Genomic DNA, 18,344 nt, shown 5'->3' with positions numbered 1-18,344 from the left:
CCTATATAATTACTGGTTTGGTTGTCAAATCTTCTTTATTTATGGTATTTTTAAAAGATGTCACATATCATTTTGTTTAAGTATTATTCTGAAATTTAATTATATTTAAAAAATATCCATAGAAATAATGCTTTATTTGGTTAATTAATTTTACATTCGATTATTGAATGTTTGAAAGAATAGAAAGAAAAAATACTTTATCATATTCCAAACGGATTTGTAATCGTAAAAACAAACAATCTTAATAATTAGGTACATAATACATTTAATTATTATACTATCGTAAAAGGTCAAACTCACAATGGTATCACAATTACTTAATATTGTGCTAAGCCACAGATTATAAATGTAAAATCTCTAAACAATGTTAATAAAATTTTGGTAATATTGCTTATATTTTAAATCACCTATGCATGTACTAATTGGTATGAGGTTAATATGAAGGCACAGTTATTTCATTAAACATTACATTGTTAAAAGCAATCAATTTCCATATATTTATTTGAGGTTGTTTAAAAAAAAAAAATAATATAAAAACATTGCAAAATTTATTGTACTAGATCAATTTTAAAAAAATATGTAATATGATTTTAAGTTAAGCCTATAACTTCTTTTTGCTTTTCTTCACAAGTTTTTTCTTTTGACGTTTCTTTTTGCAGCTACTATCGGTACTGGAACTTGACACTGTACTGGTGTCCGAACTGCTTGATGAGCTGCTTGAGGTGCTCTCAGAACTACTGCTAGATGTTGAATATTTTCTCTTTTTTCTTCTGATTTTCTTTTTCCTTCTATCACTTTCACTTGAACTGCTATCACTGCTAGAACTTGAATCCGATGATTCTGAAGATGATGTTGAGCGCTTACGTTTTTTAGTTTTACGTTCCTTCTTTTTGGATTTTGAGTCTTCTGTCTTCTCTTTGCAACTCTTTTTAGTTTTCTTTTGTGATTTTGAGGATTGTGTTTTAGTTTCCTTCGTAACTGGTGATGGTGTCTTTGATTCTATACCTTTAGTATTTTCTTTAATTTTTTCACTTTTACTTTCTTTATTGTGTGTATAATTATTAGATTCTCTATACCTTGGATGAACACCATTATTTTCTTGTCTGTTTCTGTCACTCCTATCTCTACTCCTGCTTAATTCTCTCTCTCTATGCCGTTTTGATGGTGATTCTTTTCTAATTTTTTTACTCGGTGATGATCTTGAATTATAATAATTACGATTATCCCTTTTATTCTCAACATATTCATGTGATTCTTTCTTTTTTTCTCTGTCCTCTCTAGACTTACTCATATCTTTAGGATATCTCGTCTTATCTTGTCTTCTTTCGTGTATTCTATCTTGTGAATTATCTTTTCTAGATCGACTTCTACTACGCTTTCGGTTATATATTTTACTTTCTCTATCACTACTCCTAACATTTTTATCTTTTGGCTTATCTTTGTGGTCCCTATAACTGTCTCTTTCTTTATCATGTCTATGACTTTCTTTACCATTTCTATCATTTTCATAACGCCTCCTATGGTTTGTGTCATCAGTTTGTTGTTGTCTGTGACTATTTCTATTTGTGTTTCTCTGAGATTTTTTGTTTGAATCGTCATCAAAATACTGAACACCTCGACCTTTCCCTAACCATCTCATTTTAGATACTGACTGTGAAAAGTCAACATGAATTCGGCGATCATCAATCAACACATTGTCCATTTTAAAGTAAGCATCTTCACAAGATTTTTTATTGTCAAATTCAATAAAAGCATATTGTAAAGAGTTACTAGTCTTTTTGTCTCTAATAACTTCACAGCTTACTATTTTACCAAAACGACTAAATATTATTTCCAAGTCTTCATCTGTTGTGACTGGATTGAGTTTACATACAAATAAAACATTTTCAGGAGGTGCTATTTCAGCATCAGGTAAATCACCAACAATTTCTAAAATTGTTGCTCTAGCCTTTGCTTCCTTTTCTTCAATCATTTCTTGGATTTCCTCGGCAGTTTTGCCCTGTGCTTCATCAATTTCTTCATCTGGAGCAATTCTACCACCCTTTAAGCGTTCTGCACTTGGAGATGGCGACCTTGATGGAGCTCTCAACCCGGGAGGGTCGTTGAAAGGATCTTCAAGTATAACTGTATGTGTAATTCTTACATCTCTGTATGGACGATAGGATTCATCACATATTACTTCATTAAGCTTAGTTAGTACATCATGCCCTTCAGTTACTTCACCTATTACACAATGTGTTCCATCTAAAGAGTTTAAATCGGGCGCAAGTGTGAAAAAGAATTGCGAACCTACCATCATATCATCGGTACATACCATGGATAGCAAACCAGCGTCGGTGTGACGAATCTTGGGCATTTTCTCGCCAGAGAAAAAGCGTTTGTGCGGTCCTTCTAGAATACCCCATATTGATTGTCCTCCCGATCCTTCACCACTGGGATCACCAGTTTGAGCAATGAAACCGTTTCGTATTGTATGAAACAAATTGTAGTTATAGTATTTCATCTTGCACAACTTCAAGAAGTTTAAACATGTTACTGGTCGTTGATCTAAATAAAGATCTACAGTAATATCTCCCAGTGTGGTTTCAATTACGACTGACATTATAACAGATCTCCAGTTTATAATTTTTATCACAAAATCATTTTAAAACAACTATAGGTCCTGTTTACTAGTTAAAGCTTGATGCTCGTTGACACATCATAATTCTAACCTATATCTTATTTTTGACTTTGAAGTTAAGTTTATGCCTTTTTGCATACAAAAATTAAACCGCTTTAACGACCAAAGTCTTTTTAAATTAAAAAAATGGTAAATTTATGAAATTTTATGTTAAATAGTACAAGTATAAAGTATTTGATATAATAATAAAAGTTTGGTTTGGATTGTAGTGCCATCTATATGTTAACCAACAACAAAAAGATTTTGTCGTTGAAAAAGTAAAGCAGTTTCTAAATTGTTCGATAGATGACATTTACACAATTTGAACAAATATCTATGTTTAGGTCAGAGTTGTATGGATTTCATAATAAATATTATTGTTCCCTACAACCTTCTGACATGATATTAAAGTAAGTAACTTAAAATTTACAGATTAATTATTTGATGCAAAAAGTAATTCAAACTCAGCAATCTCTTAAAATATTGCTTACTTGTTCATAGTTTATATATATTTTAAAATTCTATATTCGAAGAAGCCGTTTTAGTTTTAATGGTGTTTATTATTAATACCACAATTTCCGGAAATGTACGAATCTTACGTACATCAAGTAGTAACTTTAAAATACTAGATCAATGTTTTCTTCGGATATTATGGAAGGAAAAGTAATTTACTTAAAGAGGTTATATATTATAAATGGGGCTCATAGAAATTTTCAATATCAAGGTGTCGGTCGCAGTCGATGCAATTGGCTGTATACTCACGTTTCTAGCAAATCTAATAAAGGCCGTTTCGTTCACCCTCCATCCGCTCACCCCTAATAAAGTGAGTATTGAAAATTTACCAACCATTCTTCGAGGGATATAAGGTTAGCCTAGCATAAATGGCGAACTCACCTAACACTGTTTCAAGGAAATGTGCACCTTTTTATTTTGTTATAAGGTTGAAATATTTGTTTACATCTTTGTTTTGCCGTTTAAATTTTCGTTCTGGCAGCTAAAAAGGTAGCGTATCGAAATTATAAAATATGTTCCAGCAAATAGAAAATTTTGGCAGCAATATGGTGTTGTGATTTTGATGAGTTATAAAATGGATACCTTTTTTTATTACATACAAAAAATAAATATATATTAAAATTGCAGATCGGTTGACTTATATACACCTATAATATAAGTATAACATTTTGAAACCTATATTTTATATTAATCTTCTCTTCAAAAAGCAACTAAAATATAGTCAGTTGCTGTTTATAAAAAAAAAAACTACTTCAAATTCATTGCGAAGTTGACATACGGTGAGTTTTGACAATACAAACAGTGGGACGTACAGCAATCACTAGTTCAAATGTTTGTCGGAGCGTGCACTACCGCTGTGTACACGCGATTACAACTACTTTCAAACTGCCAGTGCGTTATTCTAGGTATGTCCTCTATAAACTTTTTGAACAACCTAATAGTTAGTAGAGAGTTACAAAAATGTCTCTTCGTTAGTTAAACTTATTTGCAAATTTATGAAAAGTTTTTCTGAAAGTTAAAGAACCGAATCGATTAAGTCAAAAGTATTCTGATTACTAAAGATTCTGTCTATTTCTCTGAGTTATTAGTCTTCAAAGACTAATTAGCAAAGTTTTTTTTTGTCCTGTATTTTAGTTTAGTCCTGTAATTGTCCTGTAGTTTAGTTTGATCTATCGTTAGTATTTTTGTTATCAAGGAAATAAAACAATAGATACACATAATCATAGATATAAAATCTGCAGATATTCATAAAACTATTGCAATGTTATGATCTACATGAAAAAGCAATCAAATCCGGACGCGAGTCACACCAAAACGCAACAAATAACATGGGCTGTATTTTAAAGACGCGAGGGCGATCCGTATTTCCATACAAATGTTGCATAATTTAAGCAGTCTGTTTTGATGTACTTTTCGCTTCATATAGCCTGTGTTTTATGTTTGTTTTTTAAAAACAGATTATTACACTCCCTCCTCTTGTTTGAATACTGAGTCCATAATAGATAATTTATTTAAAACTGATATTATACAGTGAGATATTTTGTTTGTAATCGTTATTCTTATAAATTAAATTATAAGAATGGATATGCATACCCATTTATTTCCTATTCCTCTTCTTATCTTAAATTTTCATCAGTCAGGAAAGAAATGCCAAAGCAATATGGTGTTGTCTCGTAATTTTGTGAAAACCGAAATCCGCGGCAATAAATGTTGAAAGAATAGCGCCCCACTCTTTAGATTTAATCTGTTTAGAGCCCGCCGTAAAACGTCGCCGATAAAATAAACACAAGCACAAAAATCTCCTTGTCTTATCACCGCGAGCAAGATTACACATAAAAATGTTAAATGATCCTGAACTGGTATTGAAAAAATTGAGGGGAAATGGCGAGAGAAATTGGCCAAGCCCGCTTCGATGTTTTAAGAATTTTATGTGTTAGTAATATATGGCGTTGGTATATTTTTGTCTTATTCTAAAGGGTAAACAGTTTTTGATCAAGTTTACAGTAGTTTAGATTCATGTATTCCTTTGCAAATGATTATGATAGCTATAATACAAGAATTTATAGTTATTACGACATAATACGAAACGTCCTGAATTCGATTTTATGATTTCATTTCGATGACTGAACTTTTTGTGTTTTTCAAAATAAGTTGCAGCATTAATGTCGATGAACTCTTTTTTATATTTTAAATTTATCTCTTTGTCGAACTTGCACGTTTTTTAAGTAAATTGAAATTGTAATCATAAAAGTAAAATTTAATTCCGTTTTCATTACTGAAAATACAAGCTCTTTTAGTTGAGGAATGGTTCAAAATTAATAAATCAATAAATAAAGGCTGTTTTAATATGCACATTTGCTAAAGGTGGACATGCACATGCATATTTGGAGTTATTGTGTTGTCTAAGATAATTATAGACGCGCTATCCGCGTATCATAAATGCCGATGTTCTATTTTTAATATAAATAAAAAAGAAGCAAGTTATTACATAGCTCCGCTTCTTTGTAGAATTATAAAATAAAAAAAATGAGTTTAAAAATACGCTAAAAAATATTTCTTGCATTTTATACCGAAGTTGATGGCTTAAAAGATTAATTGAGGATTAGAGTTATATAATATTTTATGTAACATTCAGTTTAAGTTATTCTAGCTTACAATGACGCCATCTTATAGCTGGTAAGGAGGTATAATATCAAGATATTGCATTAAAGAAATGGTATAAATAAAAAAAAAGTGTCATGTAGGCGCGTTCGGTGAGCCGATTGGCTTCGATTATTGCCCCGCGGAGACTAATATCCCTTTCTTTAGCAAATGTTTTTGGGGGATGTTATTTTTTGTCGCGTCGGTCGCAGATGGCGTCTGGTCCACGTGAAATTGCCGGCCATTGAAACGTCTCCGACGGCTCAGTTGGGATTCGGTAAGTAGGGTCACTTACGTTAAGTAGATTCTTAGCGGGGCACGTGTCGAGTCAGCAGGTGCGTTTACGAATATCGCTAAGAATTGTGATTGAAATTGCTCCATTTCCTGGGCGAATTTAAGGGCCCAATGATATTGGAAATTTTGTTGGAGAGAATCAATTTCAATTGAGTTTCTCTGTGTCTGATAGTGCTTCCACTTCACCATATATGAATATATATAATTTCTCAAAATATTTTAATATAATATTTGTTCGAAATATGTAAACACATAACTTATTATTTATTTAAACACGTAATTTACATCTTCCTTTTTTGAAAAGGTTAATATTAACAGAAAAATAACGATGGTTAATTAAGGCAGTTATAATACAAAAAAATATATTTTATGCTTTTTATCTAATATAATATCATAACATAAAAGGAAGCCGGAAATGTATATTAAGATTTTAATCCGTTAAAAATTTAAATATTTACCGTTTTTGTATATTTATTATAGTTTAAAATTATATGGTGACATGAATATTACGTTTGTCAAGTATTTGACTTCACTTATAGAGAATGACCCTTTATTTATCCACACGCTTTATCTAAAACTAAACAAATTAAGGTAGAAAATTAAAAGGACCATAATAAATTATTGATTTAATAGATTGCCATCTATATCTCATGTCCCGTGTCCCGTGTCCCACATACCACGTTCCACGTATCATTCCCATAAGACAAATTAATAAATAAAACAGTGTCTGTCTGTAACTTTGAATTCAAAGTTGTCGGCTTATCACTTAGCGCACATTAAGGACATACAATAAAAATGGAATTAAAAAAATGTGTGTCTATCTGTTTGTTCTGAACAAATAGCCTTTGAAACGACTGGACCACTTTTGACGGTACTCACACTTGCACGAAGATAATATCCTAAGGAGTCCATTACAAAGTCAGGATCTAATGACGTTAGCAACGAGAAATCGAATGACATCTCGTTGGGATGACGACGCGTATCTCGAAGGTAACTTCTTAATATGCAGGTAGAGCTGTTGCCAAAAGCTAGTTAGAAAATAGACATAATTCTTTTAGTATCAAATAACTAGTTTTACCGCCATTATTATATATTTAGGTATATGTTCAACTGTATGTATATGTATATGAGTCCCACCCCATATCTTTGACTTTTTGTTGTGGTAAATCAAAATAATTAATTAAAGTATTTATAATAATACCGACGAATAGGCAGCATCGTCTAAGATCTTAGCCTGTTTAAAAGGACGAATTGAGAAAAAGAACTTATAATAAATAGCCAATAACTTGAATCTTCTTTAATAAAATGAATGTCATTTGATTATCTACTGTTGGAGTTATAATTTTGCATTGGAGATTTAATGATAATTTTAAAGTTTAGGAGTATTATAGAATAAGTTCTGAAATTATTTAGATGATTATTACCATCAACGGTTATCACAGATATTTTTAATTAATGAATTATCTGTATTGGATACTAGGCTTTTATCTCAAGTTTTGCATTGTCGAACTAAATGAAGACTTTTGACAGTTTTTCTTTGAATAGACCTTCGTGTTTTCTCCACACAGTGCTCAAGATTATAATTCGTTCAACGAATGAGAATGTTGACATTGGAAAAATATTCCACTATTCCATTGCGAATGAAGACATCGCATAAAAAATACTGAATAAAAAAATACAACTATGTATTTTGTTTCCCGATGACTTTAGGTAAGGACGATGATTATTACTGATGGATGTTTCAATAGCCTTAGAAAAGTTCACAGATCAAGTTTTATATATAATTGAGCGTGCTATGTGATCTGTGACCAGTTTTCATGCTGGTTAGACGCGGACATGACACATGTTCATAGACCACGATACAGAATTTGCACCTCTAATTCATCAGTTCCAATTGCAGCCAGACCATTTAAGCTCTATTTTCGATTCCTATTGTATAATTTTATTGTTATATATTAAATTCTTTAAATCGATTATTAATATATAGCTTCGACGTATCCAGTTTTTTTATGGTAAGTAAGGATAGCTTAGTCCAGCGAGTTGTTTGACACTATAAAACTTGTGATATACATATTTATTTATTGTTTTTGCTTAATTTTCGTATAATTATCTTTTCTATATAATTCCTGTAGTATATATCATGACGATAAATCATAATTTATGTACAGGCTCGTTGCACTTTAATCCTGGTGATGCAATAACCGTATCTCAAGGTAATGAACGTACAGCTGCAACACAATCTAATATAAGAAGCAAAAAGTAAACACGCGGAAGCAGTTTCAGGCAGATATTAAAGGCATATCTCTCTATTATGAGCGGGAGGTTCTGTAATTTAAGGGCGCGCTCAATGCCGGCATATGGTGAGCAACGGAAGGGTTGATCTAGGGATGAGATTTTATATCGATAACTTTCGTGACAGACAGTGGTTTTTATACGATAAAATTGTATGTGCATAGCGTTCTATTTAACAGGAGCGATTTGCTTAGCATTTATAAATTTATTATATATGAATATCTATAAAGTTATTCAAGTGAAACTTCTTATGCGACTTCTGACAAGGTTGCGTTAAACATCAGGGATCTCGAACGCATGCGGGCAATCATTTGATACTTCTAAGTAATGTTAGTAAAGTTAGTCTTAAAAGAATCACTAAAAATTCCTTAAAAATTGTTTCTACTACTTCCTATTTCATTCCAACATTACGAAGTTTCATTTCTTGCGTGTGAAGGGATTACACGCACAATATTTTTTTGATCAGCTTATTTTATATGTTGCTGACTATTACTTTCCATCAATCTGCGGATAAAAACACAAAAACCTTAAGTCTATGCAAATAAATAAAATTAGTACCTTATTATTATATTGATGTATATACGGATGTATGCCAAAGTAAAATTTACAAGTTAAATCGTTACTGTCTGTCCTTCTGCTTGTTTTGGTTAATCTTCGAAACGGTCGGACCCATTTTGACGGGATTTTTACTGGCAGACAGCTCATGTAAAAAAGAATAAGATTTTAGCAAAAAAAAAAAAATATACTACTATTAAATAATTTATTAATTTTAATAATTATTAATATTAAAATATGAGTGTTATAAAAATAATAATGTAAATTATAACGAAAGTTGTTTTTCAATATGTTCGAGAATATAATGAAACTAGATGCGAAACTTTATTTTGTGTCAAAAAAAAAATATCGGTAGTTCTCGTTTGCATGTATAAATAAACGTTTATCGTATTCAGTGTCACATCACTAGTGTTTAACTCCTCAGACACAGCTGCAGCTCGGTACAGCGCCTCGATTATAACTAGCTCACTGAACTTGCTCAAACACGCACTTATTGAACGTCACTATATCTATGCCTTTTTATTTCTTTTAATTATCTGTACTAACATATTCTGATTATCTGTTAGCTTTAATTTGACACAAGTTTTTATATATAAAACATAAAAAACAACTATTTAATTTCTCTTTGGTAAAAATCATGCTCTGGAATTTCTTAATATGAGAATATCAGCTTTTAAAAATTTTATGTAAATTCTATACAACATTAACTGCATATTTGTGATCATAGAATATGCATTTTTGATGCAATATACTACCATGATTATTTTTTAAATTTTGATTTAATTCTCTGGTTGCCAACGTCGGAACAGAAATGTCATATCGCTACGAGAACGTAAGTGTAAACAATTTAAAATTGCTTGTCAGAAAACATAATGTCAGGAAAGCAAAAGGGTTGTGCCCTTTCCCTTTCTTGACATTCTAAATTGTTTATTTGCGAACAAGTGTCAAGTTATTTATTCACTAATGTCGGTACATTTCGCTAACGTGTAAATGAGGTAATATATCCATATCAGTTATACATATATTTTACTTTAAAACAATTCAATATCCTTACCAGTATTTAAATTATTTATTAAAACGGCTATCTTTATTAAAACTGCTCACTCTATATAAAAAAGTTAAATTTTAATCTGTGTCACGGGAGAAATGATTTCCTTGTCCCCCTCTTATCACTCGCCATTTTGACCTACAAATTACACGAGCTATCTTGACGCATTCTATGTACAAAGCTGTTGATCTTGTCTGAATTATATTATACATTTCTATTTAAAATTGAAATAAATAAGTTTATTTTTTTTGTTTTTAACATGTTTACCTAAATACTTAAGTTATCTCATCATCGTACTAATACCACTGGTTTTTAGCAATAAAATGATTACGACGCGGCGACGTTTTATTAGACACTAGGTATAAATATTTTTCTCATTTTTAACACAACGATCGACATACATTCTGCCAAATATAAAAGTCATAAAACTCGACACCAGCAAATCCCTTAATTCAAACGTAAATTGAACTTGAGAGTTGATAGTTGACCTCAAAGTGGTAGTAATAGTGACCCGTATGCATACCCCGGCCGCAGGGTGAGGGTGGTATATCAAAACAAAACGGGTGTTGTGAGTTTGGCGAGCTAATCACGTGGCCGCGCTGACAATTTGCAGGTTAGCCGCGAACCGACATTGCGGCGGCCCGTCAACCTAGGATCTTCGGTACACCACTATTATGTACATTTTCATATCTATTTCCTTTGTGTTTTGGGTTATGCTACCCATTCATATGATGCAAGTTATAGATGGTTTAAAAATATCATATTTACATTGTGATCGTAGCCATATGGGGAATTATTTTAGTTAGTTTAACAGCTAAAGTTATATTACATAGTTTAGTGAAATTAGACAGGAAAAATAGAAGATAAAATGACTTGAGAAAACACTCTTTCAACAAAGGGTAACTAGTAACAATGTACTTTGTAAAAACTAGTCTTTGAATTTAATAAATAAAAAGCAATATGATATTTTGCTTTTTTTTAATAAAAAAGTCTTTGACAATTTAGTTTACCGTTAAAGGTCAACTCGTATATAGTTTCAGACAATAAAACAATATTGTAAAGAAAAGGATACGCAAGTGCCAACGAATGCGTTTTCACTACGTACAATAATTTTATAAATCTTTTTCTTGTGTTATGAAAGTTAATAGAAGAATATTTTCACACTCAATTGTGATATCACAGCGAGACATCTTGAGTCATAACATCTTCATCCGGGCTTTGGACGGCAAATGTCAAAACTGGCGCGTCTTGAAGATGGCGCAGGCGCGAGGCTCTGTCTCTGTCTCCGTCTGCGGGTCGCGGCTAACCTTCGGCGCGAGGTTTGCGGCGGGAAAAATGTGTGTTTCGGTGTGCCGATATCGGAGCGCCGCAGCCACGCCCACCCTCACCCGCTCCCGCACTGAACCCGCACTGAACCCGCACCAGCTAACGCGTCTTGAGCTACTTAGTCGCTAAGACACAGAGCACACTGCGCTAAATTTAAACTAGGTCAAGAACAATGAGTTCGCTTGCGAGGATATTTTGGATGAACCATTGAAACGTCGCAGTTACATATGATATTCTTTACTATAAAATACATAAAAAGAATAAGAGTTGCGTAACGATTTATGTAATTTTTAATTACGACACACATTCTATGTTATTCATAAAAATATCGATCGAATACTAATAAAGTGCTAACATTATAAATGACAGGTTATCAAGTTAAGTGTTGCCAGTACTTAAGTAATTTTCTAAGACGGGAATAGTGTGTGAACACTGTCTTAGTTCCGGCCAGATATGGAGCCACGAGCTGTCAAAATGGAGTGGGAAAAAAGGCGGGAATGTGGCGCCGCTTTATGTGAGGCTCGTCATTGCGTCGGAGCGAGAGATGGCGCTTAGTGGAGTATGAGAAAACGGGACGGGCAACAACGCGGTTTATAAGAAAACCCAAGACGTTGGGCGTGTTTGGCTGGTGGGCGTGCGGGTTTCGGGCTTGTAATGGTGATGTTCTGCATGTGTGCGTCTGTGTGTACATGCGGCTATGCGGTTACAGGTGTGGGTGTAGTGGTGTGGGCGAAGAGGTTTCCTTTTGTCCGCGATACTCTGGCCTGAGGCTTTAGTTATTAAAGTGGGTACTTAAATTTTAGTATGATATTTTCCATTCTTGGCTTTTGGAATGACCTGAAGGTATTTGTTTTCATGCATCAGCAAATAGTTTCATTCCTTTATATAATACGTATATTAGAGAAAAATAAGGATTTTAAAAAATAATGAAAATTCATAAACATATTTGATAAAATCTATTTTTAATGATATCATTTTATATCTGAAATGCACTGGAAATTTTATAAATTTTTTCACTTTTCAATATTAAAAAAATGTAATGTCAACTGTATTGAGACATTAATATATGACATTTTTTTAAAGTTTTTCTGTCTGGTTTGCGACAAGTCAGTAATGGGTTCAATTCTTTTATCATGCTGCATTATAAAATATTTTGTATTCTTGCAAAAAACATTAGAGACAATTTAAATTACGTGTATTATAATAAAAAAAAATTGTAAAAAAAAAACAAATTGTTATTAAAATATATATATTTGTCATTTAAAAGCTTTTGCTTTGTGGATATCCCATTTACGTGATAAATGAAAAAAAAAATTCTAAACTTTAACCAAAAAGTCTTTATTCGATTTAAATAATTCGTCTGCGTTATTTAGCAAAACCTTTACGTATTATATTTTCAGTGAGCAAAATTTTTTTAAATATATTTTTAAATATTTTTTCCTATCATCAAAACGTTGGCATGTTGAATGTGAGTACTTGTCTCGCTAACTATCTCTTTTTGTACTTATTGTGCCTTGGTCGCACACTAGCGTCTCCCCCATGTAGCTGCAACCTGTCTCTGTGTGAGTGAACTTCTTTCCTCGCCCCTGTGTGCGGGCGAATTTCTTTCGAGACGTAATAAGGGGACCGTTTCTTTCCCGCTAAGGTTTTAATGTCGACCACGTTTTGGTGGCGGACGCGCGTCTCGCGGTCGAATGAAACTTTTTGGTGACGGACTTGAGTGTTGGTGTTAGTGAAAAAAAAAACATTAATAATTTTTTTTGTAAGTTGGTATTACCATTGTTTTTTTTTTAATTTTAACAGTCGAAAGTTTTCAAGTTGCCGAACTTGGTTGGAGTTTGTTTTCATGTAACCGCAGACTCATTAGCCCTGGCGCGCACTACGCGATTAAACTCCGAGATAGGGCCGCATTGTGATAACGTCAGGCACCCGATTAATTAAAGTTTTGTTTACCTTATATTATAGTTTAATATGTAGGCTGTTTGTATGTAAACAACAGTTTTATATTGATGTTATATATTAAATGGCAGGAAACTACATACAAATACTTATCGAGTAATGATTAAAGAGCTGTTAATAATTAAAATTGTTAATTTTTATATTTGCACTTAGATCCACATACATTATGTTTATATAATTTTTTAAAATATTCCTTTTGTTGTTTTATATTAATTATTTTTGTTGTCTTTTCATTTTTATGGTTTGATCTTAAATTAAATATTGAACTGAAATGTCAGAGAGGAATTTATTTTTAATGTTAGTTGAAAAATTTATCAAGAACTCCCATCAATGCAGTAAATATATAATTTTTAAAAATATATTTAATATAAGGTTAAAAATAAACATACAATCAATAATTTCAATTCAATAATACCTTTTTTTTTTGAAAGTATTTTGCATTATTATGACATCGGGATTTTTAACATAAAAACATTTTATAGAATAACAAAAAAAATAAAATCCACGGAGGTTTCATACCACATAAACAAAAAAAGCCAAACACCAACCTTTAATTCAAAACGAAAGTAATGTTTAAAATTCAAAATAGATATCATAAGAATCATTAAATTATTAAAAATGAGCAATCAATTATGCCAGCAGTAACTTCGGTGAGGACTTGTTAAAAAGTAAGTGCGAACTCCCATTATCCCCTCAGCTCTCACCTGCTAATTGCCGCGTCGACTTGAAACGCGCCTTCCTATATGTCAAATGATGCGTTATGACGCTTTAAAGTGATGTTCCGGAAAGTTTATGCTTCATTTGATTTATAATCTTTTATACATACGTGAGGATTTGATTAAGCATTCTTTTTAATAAGGTCTAGTGTTTTGTATAATATATCAAGGAATTAATAATCTTTTAAATAAAATATTGAAAAATGAGATCTTCTATTCGTCTGAAAAAACTTATTTTTTTTATGTAATGTCTCTGGGTAAAGTTTGTTCTCTTTACCGCAACTGATAAACAACTGCTTTGGTCAAAACAGTTTTTTCTGTTGAAATAAAATACAAAAATTAATAAAATCTCTTACGAATCGGAATTTTGTACTATAAATATCTTTGACACGTAAAAATGATATGCATGAATTTTTTTTCTTTTTCTTGGGTAAATTCACATTAAACGCATATTATTTCAAATATAAACAAAATCTCGCCTTTTTTAAATTTCGAACTTAATCACTAATACTTTGTACACACAAAAATAGATATAAACAGACAGACAAATTAAACATGACTAACTTCTCATACCTCCTTTCCGTCGGAACTTACAAACTTTTAATTATATGTAAGTTAGATTTCAATTTGACTAAAGAACTGGAAGTATTATAATTGTTGCCAGAAGAAAATAATATTCTAATCATAAATCAAACGCAAAGTTATTTCATTCACAGAAAAAAAAGTAAGAATAAAATTAAAGATTTGTAAGGCTTATTATTTCCCACGTTATGAATACGAAAATATTTTCTTTCTTGTAACCTTGAATTTCCCACAACAACAAAGTTTTATTTAAAAAACGTAAAAAATATTAACGATAATGGCATTACTAATAAAGTAATATATTCTTTGATCCAGGTTTTTCCAGTCTTTTACATGTAAATTTCGAAAATAGTTAGTTGAATTTTGAGTACATTTATATTATTTACTTTATACTAAAATACATTGAGCAATACGATTTATAATCTAGAATTGTGAAATCTTATTCTGGAACTTGTCTGTTTCAATATAATTTACAGCAACTAGAAATTAATATCGTCCTAAAACAATGTAAAGTTAGAAAAGCAGGGTTGTATATCTAATACTCGTATATTCAACCGCAGATAAACCAAGATGCTTCACTAGGGTTCTTCAATAATAATTAAAGATAGTAAAAAAACCTTTTGGTTCTTGGTAAAATATAATGTTTAACCGATTTTATTTAAGGTTTCTTACTTTGAAGTATTGTAAAGAAGGGGGTTATGTTTTCGTGTGGGATATTTTAAATCGAGAATAAAAGTAATAAATATATTTTATATATGCAAATTTAATTAATCAGGTACAAAAGTACAATTGTATCTATACATAACAAGCGTACATTCAATTTTTTAGTAATAAAAAAAAACATCTTTACGAAAAATAATTTTTAACATTTTGCAAGCAGAATACTGAAATCTGAATCACTAAGGAATTTATGTCCATTAAATAGAGTTGCAAGTTTCTAGAAAGCAGAAATTGTTTAAAGGAAACTCAACTGAGTTTCACTTACAAGCATTTAATTGTCCAGACCACTATGTGATTTTTGAGAGAACTAAATTCCTAATTTATTGCTTCCCAAGAAAAAGAAACATAATATATATGTATGTAGTTATGTATTATATCACTGCACAAGTAGGTTATGGATAGCTTTAAAGTGGTATTAGATTAGCTTAAATTTGATTTCGAAGTGGAATATAATGCGGTGTTTCACAATTGATCACTCGGAACGTCTTGAAATCAGGATGTCCGAGCGTCTTAGCATCTATTTGAATATCACGTAGGGTCCGGATATTACATTTGCTAACCTATTTGTAACCGTCGTTGGGTCATTATGCATGTCCGAAAGGTTTCGGGCGCCCTCAGGAATGTGATGCTATTGATTCCCTCCGTGTTCCCTCGGGCTTTGGAATTGAAGATTCCCGGCACAGATGAGACCCGTGTAATTTAGACAGCCCTTTTTAAACTTATTCAACACTATCGAATGAAAGGTAACGTACACGTAATATAATAATGAGCTACGGAAACTTTTTGACTTGTCGTCTCATTGATTAAAAAAAAAAAACAAAGGAATTTTTCATCCGGAGAAAAATATACAGCAGTAAAAAAGTAATATCGGACAGAGAACAGAAAAGGTTTTGTGTAATGTATCTATCTTTACCCTATCCGGTTCTTTGTGGAAGGGTGCAGGCCGGGTAACGAGCATTACCCACTTGGCCCCTACATGCTTTATTATTTACGACTTGCGCCCTAGCTGTGTTTTTAAGCTAAGATTTTATTGCTGCCCTATTCATGAGCTAAATCCACTGTGAATCTCTTTTACATGCAACACTGATTTTTATTTTATGTTTTTAAGTCAAATATTATATTCAACGTCATTGTAACATTTGAATTTCTAATCTGATTATATAGGAATTTCTATAATATATGTATATGTATATTGGACTCGAAACGATCCTGCGCTGAAATAGTTCCGTTTTCTAGCGTATATCTTATCACCCGCTGATTTCTTTGATTTTTTTTTTATACACTTTCGCTTCAAATTCAAGCAGAAACATCCAATTTTTTACTAAATATTACTAAACAAAATCAATTAAACGTGGTAAAGAAAGTCGCAATAGAATACCCTATGCCCTATTTAAAATCAAGATAATCATCTTATAATATACGAAAGCAAATTCGTACATGTGTAAAATAGAGTGCATAGAACATACAATTAATATATGTACATATTTGCTGATTTAAGTATTGAAATCGTATCCGCATTCCTGAATCATATTCTAAAATCAATATGGCGGCGGAAATTTAATATGTCATAATTTATTGACAAAGAAATCACCTTGGGGCCTTATCGGGAAATCAAAGAACACAAACCAGTAAAAGGCATGTAGGGACCCCTTGTAGGAATTAAGTGTAACATCCTATCGACATATCGCGTTGCGTAAACATGTGCCCAACAACCTTCCATGGAAAGGGGAAAGCCTTTGTGAGATATTTTATAGTAATTGCCTGGTTAATATTACGGTTCCTATTTTCCTGTTTCAAATTACTTTATACAGAATATATTTTTATGGCTAATGGTTTTGTAATTTTAATTTATAACGACTGTAATTAAGGATTATATAGATTTGGGATTTTTGTATCATATTAATTAAAGTACCCTCAATATTACGTTGAAGTACCCTGAAGTTTTTCGTTTTCATTAAATTTAATACTTTTATAAGAAGTTTTCTTAGTAGAAATATCTTAAAATTATCAATATTTACTTTAAACGCAAAACTTGTAACCAAATGTAACCTTAGACATTTGTCTTTCAACTCTTTAGTAATTTCTCAACTTACTGGAAGTATCCTTTACTGAAAGCGTCATAATGTAGAGCTGTTTGAGGGAACCATTTATTTTACCTTCTCAATTACAACTCACAACTCTCCCAAATAACAAATGTATGAACACTCGTTAGTTTATATTTGCGAATCATTCCATTTTGTATCAAACATCAAAGGGGGCTTGTAACACGAGATAGAAGCTGTTATGTACGAAGAAAGCTTAACCAAGCGTGTCTTACGATACCTTCTGATTTGCTACGATTTATTCACTACTGTAAGACTTGATTATAACTGATCTCAATGAAAATACACTTCAGTAGATTATAATTTATAATGTTTTACTTTACTGTATAAAAGATATATTACATTTCTGTGAACTAAAGTAGATCGTTATGTTTAGTTAGTTATTACCAAAATAAAATGCAGGAGAAAGAGATGTTTCAAATGCTTTATAAAAGAAGAATTCTTTTTATTCAATTCAGTTGCTACCCCGGATGCGCTTCTAGTGACTGATTGTGCTTCTCTTTGTAATGTTTCTTTGATGCTGTCAATAAATTCTATGACATTACGACTTTTTTGCGTCGAATTCACGCCTGTAAATTCAACTTATTCTTTTGTTTATATCAAAGTAAATGCCACAAGTATAGTTCCTAATTGGAGTGACATAAATATTAAACAGATATTTTTTTTATGTCTAACGAAACAGAAAAATAACGGCGATTCCCACATTAGACTAACCAGTGACATCAGAGCACAATTTTTGTTGAAACGTATTTTTTTCAGTAAATATTGCCTGAAATAGTCTGTTTAATATAAATAACTTTGATTTCAGGTGAAACACCATGGCTGTGTCAAATCAAGCAAGTGTTAGATTAGAAAAGTGCGATTTTCATCCCGACAGATATCTCAAAGTTATGTGACGGATATAGTGTATTGTTATTGACTTGGACATTATATTAACG

The 18,344-nt window shown here is 31.6% G+C and overlaps 1 protein-coding gene across 1 annotated transcript; it reads right to left on the bottom strand.

Annotated features, from left to right (window-relative positions):
- Positions 1–117: 117 nt before the first annotated feature.
- LOC116771335 (peptidyl-prolyl cis-trans isomerase sig-7) lies at positions 118–2,709 on the bottom strand. The gene has a single exon (XM_032663167.2). It carries the CDS (start codon positions 2,600–2,602, stop codon positions 602–604), a length of 2,001 nt encoding a protein of 666 aa, XP_032519058.2. The 5' UTR covers positions 2,603–2,709; the 3' UTR covers positions 118–601.
- Positions 2,710–18,344: the final 15,635 nt, after the last annotated feature.

The sequence above is a fragment of the Danaus plexippus genome, chromosome 17 (genome assembly GCF_018135715.1).
Source record: "Danaus plexippus chromosome 17, MEX_DaPlex, whole genome shotgun sequence".
Lineage (NCBI taxonomy): Eukaryota > Metazoa > Arthropoda > Insecta > Lepidoptera > Nymphalidae > Danaus > Danaus plexippus.
The sequence above is the reverse complement of the archived record's forward strand: the minus strand, read 5'-3'. Positions and strand labels throughout refer to the sequence as shown.